Raw genomic sequence first — 22,387 nt, 5'->3', positions numbered from 1 at the left:
GATATAGCTAAACATTTAGCCCTAGGAAGATGTAAAGCTTGGGAGTGAGTGTTTCTGAGACTGCACAGACAGTCTTAACAAATGTATTGTCGAAGGCTTTCATGGCCGGAATCACTGGGTTGTTGTAGGTTTTTTTGGCCATGGCCTAGTGGCATTCTCTCCTGACGTTTCGCCTGCATCTATGGCAAGCATCCTCAGAGGTAGTGAGGTCTGTTGGAACTAGGAAAAAGGGTTTATATATCTGTGGAATGACCAGGGTGGGACAAAGGACTCTTGTCACACCTACTGCCAGGCCATCAAATGCTAATCAAGGTGGTCAGTTGAAACATTTACACCTAGCTCCAACAGACAAGAGTCCTTTGTCCCACCCTGGACATGCCAAAGTTCTTTGTCCCTCCCAGTTTACCTGTCTGAATGGATACTCCCCTACGAACCATCAAGGTTGTTAAGATCTTCTGAAGGGGCACTGCTCTCGGTCCCACCACCTTCGCTATTGCATCTGGTGGGGATGAGGGACAAGGCCTTCTCGGTGGTGGCCCCTCGTCTTTGGAACTCTCTCCCGATGGAGATCAGATCTGCCCCTTCCCTCCTGACTTTCAGAAAGCTGGTAAAATCTTGGCTTTGGAACATAGCATTCTCAGAATGATGATCGAGTCAATAACTGTTGACCACACGGGCGGATGATGATGAATTTGTGATTACCTTGACGACTTGGCTTTATGTAATTATTTGATCTGTATTTTAATGTATTGTAATGTATTAATGTACTATGATGCTATTATGTTTTAGCTTTTTTGTATATGAATTTCCTGTTGTTAGCCGGCCTGAGTCCCTCTTTGGAGGTCGAGAAGACCGGGTTATAAAAGCTCTAAATAATAAATAAATAAACCCTTTTGCCTAGTTCCAACAGACCTCACTACCTCTGAGGATGCTTGCCATGGATGCAGGCGAAACGTCAGGAGAGAATGCCTCCAGAACATGGCCATATAGCCCGACAAAAACCTACAACAACCCAGTCCGAACAAAATCTGGCCCATTCATGATATTTAAGATTTTATCTATAGTGTAGTATTAATGTAGTTTGAGGTCGCTTTAACTCAATGCAATGGAAAAGTGGGAGTTGTGATTTTTTTTAAAGAGAAGTCATGTAAAACTACAACTCACAGGATTAACTCTCAGCCATGAGTGTTCACGTGGTCTCAAACTGAATTAATTTGACAGTGTAGATCAGGCATGGGCCAACTTGGGCCCTCCAGATGTTTTGGACTCCAACTCCCACAATTCCTAACAGCCCAAGAAAGGAAGGGGCCTGAGGCTGTCAGGAATTGTGGGACTTGGACTCCAAAACACCTGGAGGGCCCAAGTTGGCCCATGCCTGCCATAACCATCAATAAGTTCTGCTATTACATGATAATCAATAGAAGGGTTGTTTGTACTGTAGAAGAAAGAAGCTACACCCAACTAGATATTTATCACTAATTCCTTTTTGCAACAACTAAGGCATCACTCAGTTACATACATTATGGTTGCAACATGGAATTATTTCCTTTTTGTAGTGTGACATTGATATAAGTAAACTACAAGAGAGGAAATTCCATCTGAACATGAGGAAGAACTTCCTGACTGTGAGAGCCGTTCAGCAGTGGAACTCTCTGCCCCGGAGTGTGGTGGAGGCTCCTTCTTTGGAAGCTTTCAAACATCTGTCAGGGGTGCTTTGAATGCAATATTCCTGCTTCTTGGCAGAATGGGGTTGGACTGGATGGCCCATGAGGTCTCTTCCAACTCTTTGATTCTATGATTCTATGAGTGTGAATGTGGAGGAGGAAGATCACATGGTTCAAGTGCTGGCGTGTGCTGTGCCTCGTGGTCGTTTCTGGGTGTTGAGATGATGTGGAGGGGTCATCTATAGCTAAACCCTTAACTTATACTATTCAGTTGCTCTTTTTATAAAAAAGTAACTAGCAAGTAACTATTTGAGTCATTTAAAATGAAAGCTTTTCTTTGAAAAACTTTTGACTACAACAATGAGTACTTTTGAGGGGATTTTGGAACTATAACTAAGGGTTTCTTTAAAAAAATAAATAATTTTCTCAGCTTTGACAGATGGATAGATCCTACAGATGAAAATATACCTTGCCATTGCGAGGCAACATGCTTTTTCTCCCTTCTCCTGCTCCAAAGCCTGCTTTGCAAGAGAGATCCAGCTGGGTTGTTGTAGGTTTTTTCGGGCTATATGGCCATGTTCTAGAGGCATTCTCTCCTGACGTTTCGCCTGCATCTATGGCATCTTCAGAGGTAATGAGGTCTGTTGGAACTAGGAATATGGGTTTATATATATGTGGAAAGACCAGGGTGGGACAAGGAACTCTTGTCTGCTGGAGCTAGGTGTGAATGTTTCAACTGACCACCTTGATTAGCATTTGATGGCCTGGCAGTGCCTGGGGCAATCTTTTGTTGAGAGGTGATTAGATGTCCCAGATTGTTTCCTCTCTGTTGTTTTGCTGTTAGAATTTTAGAGGTTTTTTTTAAAATACTGGTATGTGGATTTTGTTCATTTTCATGGTTTCCTCTTTTCTGTTGAAATTGTCCACATGCTTGCGGATTTCAATGGCTTCTCTGTGTAGGAAAATGGGTTTATATATCTGTGGAATGACTAGGGTGGGACAAATGATTGTTGTCTGTTGGAGCTAGGTGTGAATGTTTCAACTGACCACCTTGATTAGCATATAATGGCATGACAGTGCACCTAGCTCCACACCCAATTGCTTCTTCTCTCCGTCCACTTCTGGACACTGCATGCCACCAGATCCTTTGGGGTAAGGTCAAGATAAAGGTTTCCCCATGACATTAAGTATAGTTGAGTCCGACTCTGGTGGGGGTATGTGTGCTTATCCCCATTTCTAAGCCAAAGAGCTGGTGTTGTCCATAGACACCTCCAAGGTCATGTGGCCAGCATGATTGCACGGAGCAATTGATCTACTCACATTTGCATGTTTTTGAACTGCTAGGTGGGCAGGAGCTGGTGCATACAGCTTTGTTGAAATATATTTTAATTAAAACTTTTGAATATCTCACTACCTCTGAGGATGCTTGCCATAGATGCAGGCGAAACGTCAGGAGAGAATGCCTCTAGACCATGGCCATATAGCCCGAGAAAACCTACAACAACCCAGATTTCTAAGTAGTTGAAGGTCAGAATTATCAGGTATGGAACCATGGCAGTTAAAGTGGTATTGAAGTGGTATTACTGTGCAGTATGGACACAATCTCAGGGCCAGCTGTTGAGAAAAGGGAAAGATTTGGGCTAAGGATGCAGAAAGCGTGCTTCAAAATGTCAAGAGTGAAAAGGAGATAAAGTTTGGCTCATCCAGCATTTCAAGGAAAATAGAATGACGGTAACTCTCCTCAAGTGAAAAGTCAAGTTCCCTGGAAGGTAAACATCCTTCGGCACAATGGAGAAAACCACTCTCTTCCATTACGGATGTCTAGAAAACAAATCTAGAAACAGCAGCCATGTTTCCTCCTAAGTCTTTTGCATAAATGAAGTTGCAGCAGGTCAGAACTCTCCTCAAGTTGCCCCCAAATAAAGATATTTTTAAAAAAACGTTTCAAGTGCGTGGATGGAATTTACAATCAGCGGTCAGCTCAATCTGAACTGTTTCCCTTCCCGCATAGATCAGCGCCTGTGCGTGCGATGTGACCTTTGGATTGGACGGCAACTGGGATCACGGCTGAGGGCAGGAGCTGCTGGGGGCGGCTACGGAGCGGCAACTGATCTTGCGGATGGAGTGCAAAGCAACGGTGCAGCAGCCTCGGAGCAGGGAGCTGATGTTGTAGATGGGTTGACCCTGCCTCCTTTGGGAACGGCACAGCCAGGCCACCGTTGGCACCGCCGGGACCACCACGGCCAAGAGATCAACGATGAAGTGGCGGCTCCAATACGTTCTGGGCTCCATGGTGGATGCTGCTGCGGATGCCTCTGGGGATGCCTCCGAAGTCTCCTCTTCCGGAGCACAGTCGATGCTCACCGAATGGCTCTCCGGTTGCTGCACCGCAGGACTGCCACATGCTTTGGACACCGATTGCCCATCAGGATTATCACCTTCTAGGAGAAAGGAATTGGGAAAAATTATGGAGAGCAAGACACCTCAAGAATTTATCAATTAGGATAACAAAAAACTACCACAAGATGGTATGGAAATGTTCTCACCTACAAAGCCCTGAACGGTTTGGGACCCGCCTACCTGCGTGACCGCATCTTGGTATACGAACCCACACGATCTCTCCGTTCATCTGGAGAGGTCCTGCTCGCGATCCCACCTGCATCACAGGTGCGATTGGCGGGGACGAGAGAGAGGGCCTTTTTGGTGGTGGCCCCCCGACTCTGGAACTCACTTCTTAAGGACATCAGGCAGGCCCCAACTCTGGCAGTCTTTAGGAGGAGCATGAAGATGTGACTGTTCCAGTGTGCCTTCCCAGAATAATGATCCCATAGCACTTTGTCCTCCAAAGCACTTTACATTTTTAGGTCTGCTTGTATGTTTTCCACAAACGCCCCATCACTTTTAATTTTACATTTTGTTGAAAATGAACAAAATCTGGCTACCAGTATTAAAAAAAACTCTAAAATTACAACAGCACAACAACAGAGAGGAAACAAACAAGGACATCTAATCACCTCTCAACAAAAGATTGCTCCAGGCACTGCCAGGCAATCAAATGCTAATCAAGATGGTCAGTTGAAACATTCACACCTAGCTCCAGCAGACAAGAGTCCTTTGTCTCACCCTGGTCATTCCACAGATATATAAACCCATTTTCCTAGTTCCAACAGACCTCACAACCTCTGAGGATGATTGCCATAGGTGCAGGCGAAACATCAGGAGAGAATGCCTCTAGGCCATGGCCATATAACCCAAAAAAACCTACAACAACCCAATAAATGATCAATTAACATGCAATCTAAAGGCCAAAAAAGGCCTAAGGAAGGATAATGATTGTGAAAATATATGGAAAATATTTATTGAGGAAACATTAAGGAAAGAAGATGGGATCCAATCCCCACCAAAAGAAATGAGGTTCTGGTGAGAACATAAAGAAAAAAAGGACTGGAGATGGGGAGCACAAGGGGTGGCACAACTGGGGAAAGGAAAAGAAGTAATTATATGAATTATAGAGATTGTTTTGTAATGAAATGAATATAAATGCAATATTATTTTTTTAAAGGATTATCACCTTCTTCCCCAGCGTTGATGATAATATCTGAGCTGGGGTTATCCGTTGCAAAGTCCCTCGTCTCTGGGAGTGTTTGGGAATGAACCTCGGCGCTCTTTGCCTCCGTTGCATCCTCTAATTCAGAGTCCCGTGCCATGGTTGGATTGGCCATGGCACAGGCTTGGGATTTCTTAACCTTTTCCACAATGGTGTCGAGATCTGGCTGGTAAGGTACAAAGTCCGTCTGGATGGCTTGCTCCTGCATGCAGCTGGCTTGAACGGCGGCCTCCACGCTCTGCTGGGACCCCATCAGTTTCTCGTACGTGGAGCTGGTCGGGACTCGGGAGCCCAAAGTAGAGTTGGTCTGGAGGGAGAGTTCATCGGTGCCACAATCCACACCAGAGGAGATGAGGCTGCTCTGATCCAAGAAATCCGTCCGGCTCAAGGTGTCGTCTGCCGCGGCGAAACCACTATCTGCTGGATCATCCACCGAGATGGTCTGGGAGCCACCGATGTTCCGGTCGGCAGCCCCTTGGTCACTCAACTTGGTGTAAGTCGAGCTGCGGGTCAAGGATCGGGCTGGAGATCCGCCTGCCGACTCTGCCGCCCCTTCCTCTTTCCCGTCTTGGGCCACCTCCATGGTCTGCAGCAAGGTCTCCAGCTTCTTGTTTTGGATGTTGATATCCACAAAGTACTTCTGGAGGCCCTTGTCCTTCTCGATCAGGTTGTTCTTGACCGTGTCAATGACTTGCTTGAGCTGCTTGATCTCCTTCCGGGCTTCTTTCAGAGCCAGCTGGGCCTCCACCCGATGGCATTCCTCCTCGATCCAGTCCTCCTGCATCCGGGAGAGTTGGGTCTTCAGGTCGTCGATCTCAGAATCCCTGTGGCAGACACACAAGTCATGGTTCTTTATCCCAATCCATCACAAATAAAAGCCATTCCATATCTGTTCCATACCAAGAACAAATCCAAATGTCTGGCACCAGAGGTTTAATTTCTACAAACTAGATTTTATTGGCTGTGTACAGGAGTTGATTATAAATTGTATGATTTTAACTGTATTTGTATTTAGATTGGCTGCAGTAAGGCTGGAGCGGCCTAAGTCAGAGGAGTCCTCCATGTGCGTTGCCATGGAGACCGATGCAGGAGAGAGGGAAGTGGGAGGAGCTTAGAGGGGAGAGTTTGAAAAAACGACAGTTAAAAATCAGTTAGGGGTTTAGGTTTAGAGGAGTGAGCAGTCAGGAGTTAGGTTCAGAGGAGTGAGGAGTTAGGAATTGGGAGAGAAGGAAAGGAAAGGTGGCAGAGTGACTTGTGAAGCAAAGCTTTGAGGCTTTGAAAAGCTGGGTTTGCAGCCGAATGGTCAAACATAGCTGGTATTCTTTTAGTCTAAGGAGAGGCTAAAGAATAGTTTACTTAGTATTTGATCTAGGGAGGATCAACTAAGGGAAACATCCCTGTATGGAAACTTTGTCTGAAACAAGTGCTCTACGTCAGAAAGATACTGTGTTACTTGAAAGAATGAACTGTTAAAGTTACAAGTATTATTCCAAGTGCAACAAGGAAAAGTTACGTCTTGCAACCACACGCTGTGTACTTAATAAAATCGTTACCTTTTATTTGAAGATTGCCTCAGCTCCGTCTATTCTGTGTGCCATTTCTCACAATATTACAACTTACCTCACGTGGTGGCAGAAACGTAGGGAAAAGTAATCAAATAAATCTACATTCTTCTCTCCAGTCATGCTACAGTATATACAGTGTAATTACTACTAAGTTATTACTTTCTTAATAAAGGAGGAGGTGCAATTGAACAGCCTCCCTCCTAACTTGATGGTAAATTTGGTTCCTAATCGGCAACCTCCATTGCAAATCGGCTAAGTCTTTTTAAAATTGGGAACTGGGGTAAAATCTCCTGAATACTGGTTCCTTTCAAATTGGTGGCAACAATAAATCATCCCTCAGCTCCCCTGCTTCTTTTCAGCTGGTTTTAGGGTGCATCTACCACTGGTTCCCAAACTTTCATTTTTTAGATGTTTTGGACCTCAGCTTTCAGAATTCCTGACTGCTGGCCAATCAGGTTGGAGATCTTAAGAGTTGAAGTACAAAACACCCGAAGAACCAAAGTTTGGGAACCACTGAATCTGTGTTATATGTAATTTGGTTCCACTTTAACTGCCATAGCTCAGTGCTATGGACTCTTGGGAGTTGTAGTTTTATAAGGTCTTTAGTCTTCTCTGTCAAAGAGTGCTGATGCCTCTCCAAACGACAACTCCCTGGATTCCATAGCATTGAGCCATTGCAGTTAAAGTGGTGTCAAGCTTCATTCATAGAAGCAGCCTCAGTAACTCCTAATTTTATAATGATACATAGATTGATTCCAGTATTCATAGAATCATAGAATCAAAGAGTTGGAAGAGACCTCTTGGGCCATCCAGTCCAACCCCATTCTGCCAAGAAGCAGGAATATTGCATTTAAATCACCCCTGACAGATGGCCATCCAGCCTCTGTTTAAAAGCTTCCAAAGAAGGAGCCTCCACCACACTCCGGGGCAGAGAGTTCCACTGTTGAACGGCTCTCACAGTCAGGAAATTCTTCGTAATTTTCAGATGGAATCTCCTATTCATAAGAAAAGCTGCTCCGGATTTTGCATATGTGCATATGTAACGGTGCTCCATGCAATCATGCCGGCCACATGACCTTGGAGGTGTCTACAGACAACGCCGGCTCTTCAGCTTAGAAATGGAGAAGAGCACCACACCCCAGAGTCAGACATGACTGGACTGAATGTCAGGGGACAACCTTTACCTACATGCAAATTGCAAATCATAGTGAACCCTATTATTTTCAAAGGAATGAACAATGGAGTTATCATCTCGAGTATTTGCAAGCCACTCTGGGATGCAGGATTGGAAATGGAGTAAAATTCTATAAATGGAAAACAAGTCTAGAATAGGAGCTTGGGAAACACAACTGATCAGGGGCAATTACTATTCATCTCTGAGAAGCCCCATGATAAACACCTGGGACTACTTTGAGAAGGACTGCCACATCAGCAGGGTGTTGAATCCACTCTGCCTTTTAATCCAAACTTAAAAGGATCTGTTAAGGTGCTGAGCCTGTTTGGGGTGAGTGCTGTCCACTTGGAGAGCAAATTTCAAATTCAGACTAAAAACCAGAATGGCTTCAATACCCCTCTGGTGTCAATGGTGCTAATGGATCTCATCCAGGAATGGCTGGCTGCTCTCTCTTCCCCATTCAGAATGCAAAAGAAGCCAAATCTTGGGTTGTTGTGGGGTTTTTTTGGGCTTTATGGCCATGTTCTAAAGGCATTCTCTCCTGACGTTTCACCTGCATCTATGGCAAGCATCCTCAGAGGATGCTTGCCATAGATGCAGGCGAAACGTCAGGAGAAAATGCCTTTAGAACATGGCCATATAGCATGAAAAAACCCACAACAACCCAGTGATTCTGGCCATGAAAGCCTTCGACAATACATCAAGCCAAATCTTGTTGATGATGTTGCTGTATTTCACTTCTATTTGGATTGCGATTCAAATTGAGCATGGATACCTGTCCTGAAGCCTCTCATGGGTGTCCTTCAGCCTGGCCCGCAGGTGCCGGATGCAGACCTCCTTCTGCTGGAGCGGGGTGAGGTACTGCTCGGGGGTTGGGGGCTTGATGCCATGGTTGTCGCTGCACAAAAGGTACTTGACGGGCCGCCTGGGAAGAGAAGGAGAGAGCTCAGTTCCCCCAAGTTCTGGCTCACTGACTCCAGTAAAAACCTGGGGGTCAGAAGGGGACAATGTGTCCTTGACGCTTAGGAACACACAGACACTTTGGCCCACATTATTTGGTTCATCTTCATGACAGAGTTGGAGGTTTGAAAGCAGTGGTTGGATGGGCATCAGGCAGGGATAGTTTGGCTGTGGCTTCTGGGACTGGCTGAAGGTGGTTGGCCTAGATAATAATGATGATAACAATAATAATAAACTTTGGGTTGTTGTAGGTTTTTTCAGGCTATATGGCCATGGTCTAGAGGCATTCTCTCCTGATGTTTCACCTGCATCTAAGATAGTTCTGTTGGAATGACCAGGGTGGGACAAAGAACTCTTGTCAGTTGGAGCTAGGTGTGAATGTTTCAACTGACCACCTTGATTAGCATTTGATAGCCTGGCAGTAGGTATGACAAGAGTTCTTTGTCCCACACTGGTCATTCCACAGATATATAAACCCATTTTCCTAGTTCCAACAGATCTCACAACCTCTGAGGATGCTTGCCATAGATGCAGGCGAAACGTCAGGAGAGAATGCCTCTAGACCATGGCCATATAGCCCGAAAAAACCTACAACAACCCAGTGATTCCGGCCATGAAAGCCTTTGACAATTCATAATAAACTTTATTTGTATCTCGCCCCATCTTGCCGAGGGAACTTGGAGTGGCTCACAACAGTGTAACAGTGCAAACAATAAACAATAAGCAGGATGACTTTGGGAATCCCTGATAATGTTTGGAGTCCATGACACACTTCTCTTTTCGCTTCCCTGCTGCGCATTACGAAGTTATCCCTCTACATCTGCAGGTTTGACTTTTGGGGATATTATTATTGCTTTATTATTATGTTTATTTATACCCTGTTTTTCTCTCTCCACAAGGAGACTCATCCATGGATTTGATTAAAATGTTCTCTCTAGAAATCTCTGGCCAATGCCTTCCAATCATACCAGAGGATCTAGAGATTTCTCGTAAAAGCACCTCTGCGGGGATTTCTATATCCTCCAGTGTGATTCTGTGGGAAGGTTCCAGGAAAAATTGATCATATTCTGGAAAATCTTGACATTTTTAGAGAGGGAGTCTTTATTCAAGGAATCAGAAGCATTTGGGATTTTGGAAGTATTGGAATACAGTGTTCCCTTACTTATAGCTTGTTTTCCGTTCCACGGCCACCCACGATAAGTGAAAATCTGAGAAGTAGGGATGCTATATTAATTGTAATAGTTGTTCATTTGTTCAGTCGTCTCCGACTCTTCATGACCTCATAGACCAGCCCATGCCAGAGCTCCCTGTCGGCCGTCACCACCCCCAGCTCCTTCAAGGTCAGTCCAGTCACTTCAAGGATGCCATCCATCTTGCCCTTGGTCGGCCCCTCTTCCTTTTGCCTTCCACTTTCCCCAGCATCATTGTCTTCTCTAGGCTTTGCTGTCTCCTCATGATGTGGCCAAAGTACTTCAACTTTGTCTCTAGTCTCCTTCCCTCCAGTGAGCAGTCGGGCTTTATTTCGTGGAGGATAGACTGGTTGGATCTTCTCGCGGTCCAAGGCACTCTCAGAACTTTCTTCCAACACCACGGTTCAAAAGCATCTCTCTTCCTTCGCTCAGCCTTCCCTAAGGTCCAGCTCTCACATCCGTAGGTGACTACAGGGAATACCATGGCTTGGACTAGGCGGATCTTCGTTGCCAGTGTGATGTCTCTGCTCTTTACTATTTTATCGAGACTGGACATTGCTCTCCTCCCAAGAAGGAAGCGTCTTCTGATTTCCTGGCCACAGTCTGCATCTGCAGTCATCTTTGCGCCTAGAAATACAAAGTCCGTCACGGCCTCCACATTTTCTCCCTCTATTTTCCAGTTGTCAATCATTCTTGTTGCCATAATCTTGGTTTTATTTTTATGTTTAGCTGCAACCCGGCTTTTGCGCTTTCTTCTTTCACCTTGATTAGAAGGCTCCTCAGCTCCTTCTCGCTTTCGGCCATCAGAGTGGTGTCATCTGCATATCTGAGGTTGTTAATGTTTCTTCCAGCAATTTTCACCCCAGCTTTGCATTCATCAAGCCCCGCACATTGCATGATGTGTTCTGCATACAAGTTAAAAAGGTTGGGTGAGAGGATGCAGCCTTGCCGTACGCCTTTCCCAATCTTGAACCAGTCTCCTGTTCCGTGGTCAGTTCTGACTGTTGCTCCTTGGTCCTTGTACAGATTCCTCAGGAGAGAGGGAAGGGGGCTTGGGATGCCCATCCCACCAAGAACTTGCCACAATTTATGATGATCCACACAGTCAAAGGCTTTAGAATAGTCACTGAAATTGTAATAGTTATACAGCCAAAAAATGTATACGGTCAAAACTTGGGTCGAAGGCCCAAACAAACCCTTCCAGCCGCCACCAGAGAAACCAGTGCCGGGCACAGGGAAGGCACACTGCCTGAATGTGGCTTTCCACAGTCCTTTTGAAGGCTGTCTGGAGCTCCCAAGGGTGGCCAGTCCAGCCAGTCGAGGGTGGCCACTGCACTAGAACTTCTCCCGCCGTCGAGGGGGCGGTAGGGAAGAAGAAGCCCCCTCTAGCACCATGGCAGCTGAAGGAAGGCAAGGAGGGAGTGAAGGTGAGGAGGAGGAGGCAAGGAGGATGGTGGATGTGGGGACGCTGGGCTTACCTCGAGGGACACACATGGAAAACCTCGGGGGCTGTTCAGAGAAAACAGCGAAATAGCGAGTCTGCGGTAAGCGAACAGCGAAATGGCGAGGGAACACTTGTACCTGTATTTGCCTATCATGGGATGGGTCCATAAATTTTTGGTAAGGCTGTGCATGAAACAAAGTCTGTGAATATTGTGGCCACATGGGCCACAACCACCCACATGGACAATTTTGGATTTTGGAATTCCAGATAAAGCAGTGTTTCTCAACCTTCCTTATGCCGTGACCCCTATATACCATTCCTCATATTGTGGTGACCCCCAATCATAACATTATTTTCGTTACTACTTTCATAACTGTAAATTTTCTACTGTTATAAATCGTAATGTAAATACCTGATATGCAGGATGTATTTTAATTCACTGGACCAAATTTGGCACAAATACCCAATATGCCCACATTTGAATACTGGTGAGTTGTTTTTTTTTGGGGGGGGTGGGGAGGAGGGACAGATTGGGTTTGTCATTTGGGAGTTGTAGCGGCTTGGATTTATAGTTCACCTACAATCAAAGAGCATTCTCAACTCCACCAACGATGGAATTAAACCAAACTTGGTACATAGAACTCCCATGACCAACAGAAAATACTGGAAGAGTTTGGTGGGCGCTGACCTTGAGTTTGGGAGTTGTAGTTCACCTATATCCAGAAAGTCAAGCTAGGATGGATCTGGACCAAACTTGGCACAAATACTCAATATGCCCAAATGTAGACACGGTGGAGTTTGGGGAAAATAGACCTTGACATTTGGGAGTTGTATTTGCTGGGATTTATAGTTCACCTACAATCAAAGAGCATTCTGAATGGCATTCAGAATTAGGCCACACAGAACCCCATAACCAACAGAAAATACTGTGTTTTTCTGATGGTCTTTGGGGACTCCTTTGACACCCCCTCGCAACCCCCCCAGGGGTCCCGACCCCCAGGTTGAGAAACACTGAGATAAGGGATGCTCAACCTGTAAAACAAAAACAATGGAAGATCAGCACCAAGGCTCCCATACTTCCAAGAGCAGATCTATGTTGCTTCTCTTGGCAAATATCTGCATAGTGATAATTTAATAGAACAGCCAAGCATCCACATTCATTGGGGTTAAGGGTGTAGGATCCCCATGAAAGTGCAAAACTATGGTGAACTTCCACTGGAAGTAGAGCACAGAGTCACACTAGAGGACCTAGAGATTCTTAGAGAAAACATTTCAATCAAATCCCCCAAATTCAAAACCGTAAATGTGGAGGGGCATCAGTACTTGTGCAATGGCAGTTCCAAAGAGTTACTCACAGTGCTGAATCTCTTTGGGAGAAACAGTTCAGCACCTTGGAAAGCTCCATGAAATGTCCATAGTGGACTTACTGCTCCAAAGACTTCAGAACCGTCACCTGCAGTAACTCTTGAGCTTAAATTGTGCTTTGTTCAACACACTTTGCCCTTGTCTTCTAGATTTCTGTCTCTGTATGGGATGCTTTAGCGGTGCCTTTTGCCCAGAGGGGAGGATAATACGGCGATGTGTAGCGGACAAATCACACAGCAAATGGAGGGATACAGAGGACTGGCTGGAAGCAAGAGTTAGACAGACATTCAAAACAAAGGTACCACCGTATTCTTGCAGGACACATGGGTTTTGGAAAAAAAATGCTTGTTGTGGGAACAAGGATTAGAGATAAAGCTTCAGTGGAGACACCCTTTCCCCATGATTATAGCTCTTTCTGGAGTTAACTTCCCTTCCAAGGGGAAGATTACTCTCACTTCCTGGTGTTTCCTCATCATTCTTAACTATGAGTTGTTTGCAAGTTGGATGTTTGTACCTCAGACACTGCCTGTAGTATGGTAGCCATATATCTCTATTTCTATCTCTATCTCTATCTATCTATCTATCTATCTATCTATCTATCTATCTACACAGTATGATCCAGTGTCTGCAGTTTCATTTAAAGCGATGTGGATTTAACCTTAATGATGACAAAAGTTGCATTGTTATCATCCATCCCTCTGCACTCTGTTCCAAAAATGGCATACAGATGTGCTTATGCCCATGTACATCACAAGCCAGATTCCAGCTGAAAATCTGCAAAATATTTCTCCTGGAAACAATATGGCATCCATTTGGCTTTGCAGTTTTCTTTTAAAAAGTACTATTTCTAATGCTATTGTTAGTTTAGTTCTATTTCTAATTTTTGCATGATCCCAGTTTTATAACTGTGCCTATTTTAATCTTCATAAGATCTCTTATGCCCATGTAAAGTCACAAACAGGATGCCAGCTGCAATCTTGAAGATGATTTCTGTTGGAAACAGTATAGCGTTCAGTTGCGTTGGTTCATTGTTAGTTTGGCTGTGACTTTAATTTTTGGGTGATGAAAATTTCATAGCAATGCCTCTTTAACCTTGATAAGCTGCATTGAGACTCAGAGGGGCAAACTTTGGCTCTCTAGATGTTTTGGACTTCAACTCTCAAAAAAAACTGTATGGAACAGGATGCCATCTGGAATCCTGCAGGTGATTTTTGCTGAAAACAATATGGTGGCCTCTTACCTTGTTGGTTTTGTTTGTAATGCTATTGTCAGTTTAGTTGTGGGTTTGAGCTGCCTTGAGTTTCCTGGAGGGAATATCATCATTATGGAGCATCCCTCTGCAAACAGGATGCCAGCTAGAATCCTGCAGGTGATTTCTGTTGGAAACAATATGGTGGCCTTTTGCCTTGGTGGTTTTGTTTTTAATTTTAATGCTATTGTTAGTTTAGTTGTGGTTTTGAGCTGCCTTGAGTTTCTTGGCAGGAACATCATCATCGTCATTGTGTATCCCTCTGCACCCGCTCCAAAAACGGATGTGTTTATGCTCATATAAGTCACAAACAAGATTTCAGCTGAAATTGTGTGGCTGATTTCTGTTGTAAACAATATGGTGGCCTGTTGACTTGATGATTTTGTTTTGAATGCTATTGTTAGCTTTGAGTTTTCTGGAGGGAACATCACCATCACCATCATCATCACCAGGGTGCATCCTTTTGCACCTGGTCCAAAAAAGGATGTGCTTATGTCAACATAAGTGACAAACAGGATCACAGCTGGAATCTTGCAGGTGATTTCTCTTGGAAACAATATGGTGGCCTGTTGCCTTGGCAGTTTTGATTCCAGGTGCAAGCCAGGCCATGGGAAAGTGAGAACGAGAGGGACTACTGAAGGTCGAAGGAATGCTTTAATGCAGGGGTCCTCAAACTAAGGCCCGGGGGCCGGATGTGGCCCTCCAAGGTCATTTACCCAGCCCTTGCTCAGGGTCAACCTAAGTCTGAAACGACTGACTTGAAAGCACACAACAACAACAATCCTATCTCATCAGCCAAAAGCAGGCCCACACTTCCCATTGAAATACTAATAAGTTTATATTTGTTAAAATTGTTCTTCATTTTAATTATTGTATTGTTTTAAAGTGTTTCTTGCACTACAAATAAGATGTGTGCAGTGTGCATGGGAATTCATTTTTTTTCCAAATTATAATCCTGCCCTCCAACAGTTTGAGGGATTATGAACTGGCCCTCTGTTTAAAAAGTTTGAGGACCCTTGCTTTAATGCTTTGCTGTCCTTAATTAGGGAAAGAATAGCTTTTCAGATCAAGCAACGTGGCAGATAGAGTAAGGAACTCTTGCCTTGGTTCTCGCTTCAAGCCATGTCTTGGTCAAGTTTTGCTTTATGTCTTGGGGATTTTGCCATGAACTCAAGCTCATGTATTGTTCTTTGATTCTTGGATTACTCAAGTTGATGTTTTATTCCTTGTTTTTGGATTATTCAAGCTCATGATTTTACCCTGCTCCTTGGATTTATGTTCATGCTTTAACCTTTGCACTGGTTTTTGAGACTCCTTTTATCCTACCTATTTGGATTTTTTACTCTTTTACTGTGTGTACTTTTTCAATAAACTGTTTACTTCTACGTTTGGCTTCCTGGTGAGTGCTTGAGCAAGGTGAACCCTAGCGGAGGCGCAACAGGGGGGGGCTGAGGGCGGCGGAGGTGGCGCTGTGGGGTCCCTGGCCAGAGCCGAGGGTTACCTTGGGGTGGGGCTGCTGTCGCTGCCCTTGCAGGAGCCGGAGTTGCTGCTGCTGCTGAGCGAGGAGGTGCCGTAGGTGTCCCGCATGCTGACAGGTGGGGAGGGACGCCTGGAGGCAGGAAGAAGAGGCTGTTTCTCGGTGGGAGTGGCAGGGGCCGTGGCAGACTTAAAGAACGAGGCAAAGCCACTCCTGTCGTAAAACTCGTGGCTTTGGAATTAAAAGAAATTAAAGGAAAAGAAGACACACACAGAGAGACCAACAAAACAAACACAGAGATACACGAGACAGAAAGAAGAAGAAGAAGAAAAATAAAAGGACAAGAACAAAACAAGCAGGGGTTCAAAATGGAACACGGCAAAAGCTCGCGCTGCAAACAGGTTAGTGAAGCAGTAGCAAAGGCAAGCCTGAGGAAGGGGCCAACCCTCCCCATCCCAATATAATATAATATATTGTATAATGGGGAGTACACTCTGTTGAGATACACTTTCTTGGTTAGGAGCCATGGCAATCAGCAAATGCAACCCATTATGCTGGCAGGACATACTATATAACAATGAATCATAGAATCATAGAATCAAAGAGTTGGAAGAGACCTCATGGGCCATCCAGTCCAACCCCATTCTGCCAAGAAGCAGGAATATTGCATTCAAATCACCCCTAACAGATGGCCATCCAGCCTCTGCTTAAAAGCTTCCAAAGAAGGAGCCTCCACCACACTCCGGGGCAGAGAGTTCCACTGCTGAACAGCTCTCACAGTCAGGAAGTTCTTCCTCATGTTCATATGGAATCTCCTCTCTTGTAGTTTGAAGCCATTGTTCCGCGTCCTAGTCTCCAGGGAAGCCGCTCCTCATAGGGCTTGTTCTCCAGACCCTTGATCATTTTAGTCGCTCTCCTCTGGACACATTCCAGCTTGTCAATATCTCTCTTGAACTGTGGTGCCCAGAATTGCACACAATATTTCAGGTGTGGTCTAACCAAAGCAGAATAGAGGGGTAGCATGACTTCCCTAGATCTAGACACTAGGCTCCTCTTGATGCAGGCCAAAATCCCATTGGCTTTTTTTGCCGCCACATCACATTGTTGGCTCATGTTTAACTTGTTGTCCACGAGGACTCCAAGATGTTTTTCACACGTACTGCTCTCGAGCCAGGCATTGTCCCCCATTCTGTATCTTTGCATTTTGTTTTTCCTGCCAAAGTGGAGTATCTTGCATTTGTCACTGTTGAACTTCATTTTGTTAATTTTGGCCCATCTCTCTAATCTGTCAAGATTGGCTTGACTTCATGCAGATTTAAACTTATAGTGGGTGCATTTTCATTGGCACTTATCCTGAAAGGAGGCTGAAACAGCTCCATAGCAGTTGCATAATTTGGACAAAGACCATTTAATTGAACTTTGAACTGCATTAACAGAATTTGCAGGATCCTCTGTAGGTTTCCCTCAAATCCAGAAAAAGTATGAGTTTTGGGACCATGCAAACAGCTGTGCCGTTTCCTATTTGGGAAGTGGCCGCTGCCATTGGCATCACCACCCCAACAGGGAATGACACTTATCTTGCCCCATAGATCTGGTGTTTGAGATGCCCACTGGGCACAAAAATGGCACTGGACATTGTGCGGTGTCTTTACTGATGATAAGCCAATGGGATTTTGGCCTGCATCAATAGCAGCCTAGGGTCTAGATCTAGGGAAGTCATGCTACCCCTCTATTCTGCTCTGGTTAGACCACACCTGGAATATTGTGTCCAATTCTGGGCACCACAATTCAAGAGAGATACTGACAAGCTGGAATGTGTCCAGAGGAGGGTGACTCAAATGATCAAGGGTCTGGAGAACAAGCCCTATGAGGAGCAGCTTAAGTAGCTGGGCATGTTTAGCCTGAAGAAGAGAAGGCTGAGAGGAGATATGATAGCAATGTATAAATATGTGAGAGGAAGCCACAGGGAGGAGGAGGGAGGAAGCTTGTTTTCTGCTTCCCTGGAGACTAGGACATGGAACAATGGCTGCAAACTACAAGAGAGGAGATTCCATCTGAACATGAGGAAGAACTTCCTGACTGTGAGAGCCATTCAGCAGTGGAACTCTCTGCCCCGGAGTGTGGTGGAGGCTCCTTCTTTGGAAGCTTTTAAACAGGGGCTGGAAGGCCATCTGTCAGGGGTGATTTGAATGCAATATTCCTGCTTCTTGGCAGAATGGGGTTGGACTGGATGACCCATGAGATCTCTTCTAACTCTATGATTCTATGATTCTATGATACCCAAAGTGATGAGGCAATTGCAGAAGAGAAAGAGGGGAGTGATTCTCCTTTCCTCCTTTCCCTTTCACTGCAACGAACAGCGTCCAGTGCCCTTTTTGTGCCCAGTGGGCACTGCAAATGCCAAACCGACAGAGACACGATATGATTATGGTCAAGCAGTGCCAAACTAGTTCCAGCACCACTCAGCAATATGGCTGCCATCCAACTCTTGAGTTGACCTCTAGTTATGCTGGTCCAGCATTATAATTATAATGCAGATTAATAATAATCATAATAATAGCAACACTATGTAACACCATTTTTGTTCCTGGGTTATAAATGCCCTTTCCTAATTGGTTCTATCACAACAACATAAAAAACCCTTTGGGGCATCCAGCATATTTTGCAATAATTTTTAAATGACTATTTCATCAAGTCTCAACCAATTCAAGCGTGCTTGCTCCATCCATGTTCAACATCTACACAAATGACCAGCCACTGCCAGAAGGGACAGAGAGTTTCATCTATGCTGATGATCGTGCCATTACTGCTCAAGCAGGGAGCTTTGAGATGGTTGAACTGAAGCTCTCTGAAGCTCTAGGTGCTCTTACTGCCTATTACAGGGAAAACCAGCTGATCCCCAACCCATCTAATACACAATAATGTGTTTTTCATCTCAAGAACAGACAAGCATCCCAAGCTCTGAGGATCACCTGGGAAGGAATCCCACTTGAACATTGCAGCGCACCCAAATACCTGGGAGTCCCTCTGGACCGTGCTCTGACATACAAGAAGCACTGCCTGAACATCAAGCAAAAAGTGGGTGCTAGAAACAATATGATACGAAAGCTGACTGGCACAACCTGGGGATCACAACCAGATACAGTGAAGACATCTGCCCTTGCGCTGTGCTACTCTGCTGCTGAGTATGCATGCCCAGTGTGGAACACATCTCACCACACTAAAACAGTGGATGTGGCTCTTAATGAGACATGCCGCATTATCACAGGGTGTCTGCGCCCTACACCACTGGAAAAAATACACCTGACCTCCGCTGGGAAGTAGCAGCCAATAGTGAAAGGACCAAGGCAGAGAAATCTCCAGCCCATCCCTTGTTTGGGTATCAGCCAGCACGTCAATGACTTAAATCAAGAAATAGTTTTCTAAGATCTACAGAGACACTCGCTGGAACACCTCAGCAAGTGAGAGTCCAAAAGTGGCAGGCTCAAACCCAGAACCACAACCAATGGCTGATACCCAATGAGAGACACCCTCCTGGGCACACAGAGGACTGGGCGACTTGGAAGGCGCTGAACAGACTACGCTCTGGCACCATGAGATGCGGAGCGAACCTTCAGAAATGGGGCTACAAAGTGGAATCCTCGACATGCGAGTGTGGAGAAGAGCAAACCACTGACCACCTGCTGCAATGCAACCTGAGCCCTGCCACATGCACAATGGAGGACCTTCTTGCGGCAACACCAGAGGCACTCTAAGTGGCCAGATACTGGTCAAAGGACATTTAATCAACTACCAAGCTTGCAAATTTTGTGTTTGTCTGTTTGTTTGTTTTGTTCTGTTAGAAATGTAATACAATTGACTGGTTACCCTGACACGACATATAAACCAACTCAACATAGTTCGTGCCACAAAGAAAATGTTTATGGAGTATAACAACTGCTTTGAGACCCCCTAGGGGTGGGAAAAGCGGTATATAAATACTGTAAATAAATAAATAAACTTTCAAAGTGTTAAGGAAAACTACCCTAAAATATAGCAGAGCATCCAAAATCAAACAGGATACTTAAAGTTGAGCAACAGCTCACTAGCAAGCAAAGTGTGAAGTGGTGTTGGTTGTGGCTGAAATAATTAGGAGCTTAGGCAGGCCAAGAGTTCAATCTTAAAAATCCCAAAAGGTTTATTTACAATAATAAACAGTAACTGCATTTCTTAATAGTAAAGAACTGGGTCTGAGCTACTCCAACACCCATCTCTTCTAATGTTTCAAAGAAAGGGGAAAAACACCAATCACTACATCTCTGTCACATACGCAGAGAGAGATCTCAAAGCACACAGCACATACTCCAATGTAAGAAACAGAAGTCATTCTACACAACCAATCAGAATGAGATCAGAAACAGAGAGGAGAGAAAGAATAGATACCTTCCAAGCTGTCATATAGGAGACATGAGGGAAGGGAAACCCTTAGTCTATGTTCTGTCATGCGCTGGGCCTGTAACAGCTGTACTTTTCTATAGGACGTATACTTTAAGCCCAACGGGAAGTCAGGGGCGCCTCAAAGAGAGGTTCTCAGGGATTTTTCTGAAGTAATGGTCTTTAGAGTCTTTAATGATACAACAAAGTCTTAATTATGAAAAAAACAACAAATCTTCGATGGTTCAAACAACACTTCAAGGCTTTCTTAGTCTAGTCCTCAATGGGCTGGTACCTGACTATAATTAACTGTAGGAAAAAACCCTATTTAACCTCTCCCAGGCTGTTTTCTATCTATGCCTCATTGGTGTGGGTCCTACTACCAATTCCAAATGCGTCTAGGTATTGAGTAGACCTACCAGCCGAGGCTTGAAGATATTTCAGCTGGAGTTCTGTGGATCTGTAATGCTGTCCTCCCTCAGAGAATTCTTTGAGAACTTCAGGGCTGTTTTCCCTCTGTTTACTGTGAGGCTGAGAGGCTGTGAGCTCTCAGCCAGAGCCTTGGGACCTTTCCCCTGGAATTTCTGTTTCTGTTTCCCCGGATGTTCCTTTTCCCTGGAAGCTCTTGAGAAAAGAAGCTTTTCTAGGGGACGAGTTGGTCTACATCCTATAGTTTAGCTTCCTTGTGTGAGTCTGCCCAAAAAATGGCCCCTTTCCCTCCCAGAGCCCTGAACAAGGGGTGGAACCAAAGCTTAATTATGATGGACAGGAGGCCTGCCCTATGACTGCAAACAGATAACAGAAAGAAAATAAAGTTGGAGCTCCTGGTACAGCCGCACCAGCACAGTCTATACTAAACTAACTAAACTGTTCCTCAGTTCTTGTGGGTTTTTTCGGGCTATATGGCCATGTTCTAGAAGCATTTCTCCTGACGTTTCGCCTGCATCTATGGCAAGCTTGCCATAGATGCAGGCGAAACGTCAGGAGAAATGCTTCTAGAACATGGCCATATAGCCCGAAAAAACCCACAAGAACTGAGTGATTCCAGCCACGAAAGCCTTCGACAATACATTAAACTGTTCCTCATTGAGGACTGCGTACTTGAGCTGTGTGGTGCTGAATTCCAACAATAAGTAGGTATTGCGGAGGAAATAACACTTTCAAACCAGGAACATAAAAGTTTCCAAATTTTGTTACATAGTGTTACATATTCTCCTGCAAATACAGAAGACTGAGAGTAGTCAAACACATCCCTGGCAAAAAAACAATAAGGAAAATAGCAACCTTCCCAAAAAACCTTAAAGATTAATAGAAACCCCCTGCTGTTGACCCCCAACATCTGCCTTTGATGTTGCAGAAGGGAAGTGTGAATTGCAACCTCAGTCATTGCAATGGAAGGCTAGCGTGAGCCGTTAGTACATGCACAAGGACTGGACAGGCGTGTAAACAACAGACATGCAGCTTTGCGGAAGCCATGAGAAGCCACCTTCCCCTTCTTTTTCAGAGAGAGGGTCAGGTACCTATGGTTCCCCAAAAGGCACTGTGTAGGGCTTTGCGTTTGTCACGAAGCACACGGGAAGAGACCTCCTGTCCTGTTGTGGCTGGTGGGAAGCTCTCTTGCTCTTTTTGCCGGGCTTGACACGAGCAAGGCGTTGAAGGAGTGCACAAAGGAAGGGCCTTTGCTGCAGACTGGCAGAAAGGCCGTGGGGAAGCCCCACTGGCAAAATAATAAGTGAGGAGGAAGCATTCAAATCCTGTTTACCTTCGGGATCCCGTGGAGGGTCTTCTGCTTCCAGGCAGGGACATAGCAATGGAGCCACAGGGCTTGGTGGTGGAGCCAACGGCAACTCCAACTAGGAGGCAAAGAGAGAGAAAGAGAAAGGAAAGAAAGACAGGAAGGAAGGAAGAGAGAAGGAGATGGTGTAGTGAGAACCATGACCAGCAGTTCCAAGTTTGCAATGCTATCAGAAATGTATAAGATATCCTGTAAATTCTCTGTATGTTTTTGTATGTACATTTTGGACACCTTTTGCAATCCTTTCTACAGATCGTATTAAAGCCTCGGTCGCCTATCTTCACCCTGGTGGGTCTCTCTCTATTTGGGAAACATTGGTGATTAGTGGGTTTGTATTGTCGAAGGCTTTCATGGCCGGAATCACTGGGTTGTTGTAGGTTTTTCCGGGCTATATGGCCATGGTCTAGAGGACATCTAATCACCTCTCAACAAAAGTTTGCTCTAGGCACTGTCAGGCCATTATATGATAATCAAGGTGGTCAGT

The 22,387-nt window shown here is 45.0% G+C and overlaps 1 protein-coding gene across 4 annotated transcripts in view; it reads right to left on the bottom strand.

Annotated features, from left to right (window-relative positions):
• Positions 1–1,323: 1,323 nt before the first annotated feature.
• The window catches only part of SNPH (syntaphilin), a 55,213-nt gene continuing 34,149 nt past the window's right edge, over positions 1,324–22,387 (bottom strand). The window contains exons 3-7 of one of the 4 annotated variants that reach the window (XM_067468265.1): positions 21,871–21,961; positions 15,720–15,926; positions 8,786–8,935; positions 5,236–6,095; positions 1,324–4,105 (exon numbers count right to left, since the gene is read on the bottom strand). In XM_067468265.1, coding sequence (XP_067324366.1) covers positions 3,726–4,105; positions 5,236–6,095; positions 8,786–8,935; positions 15,720–15,926; positions 21,871–21,914 — 1,641 coding nt within the window. In that variant the 5' untranslated portion in view covers positions 21,915–21,961 and the 3' untranslated portion in view covers positions 1,324–3,725. The remainder of the gene's footprint in view (positions 4,106–5,235; positions 6,096–8,785; positions 8,936–15,719; positions 15,927–21,870; positions 21,962–22,387) is intronic. The other 3 variants (XM_060771868.2, XM_067468266.1, XM_067468267.1) reach the window with 3 other exon arrangements.

The sequence above is a fragment of the Anolis sagrei genome, chromosome 4 (assembly GCF_037176765.1).
Source record: "Anolis sagrei isolate rAnoSag1 chromosome 4, rAnoSag1.mat, whole genome shotgun sequence".
Classification (NCBI taxonomy): domain Eukaryota; kingdom Metazoa; phylum Chordata; class Lepidosauria; order Squamata; family Dactyloidae; genus Anolis; species Anolis sagrei.
This window is presented reverse-complemented; position numbering and strand designations above follow the sequence as displayed.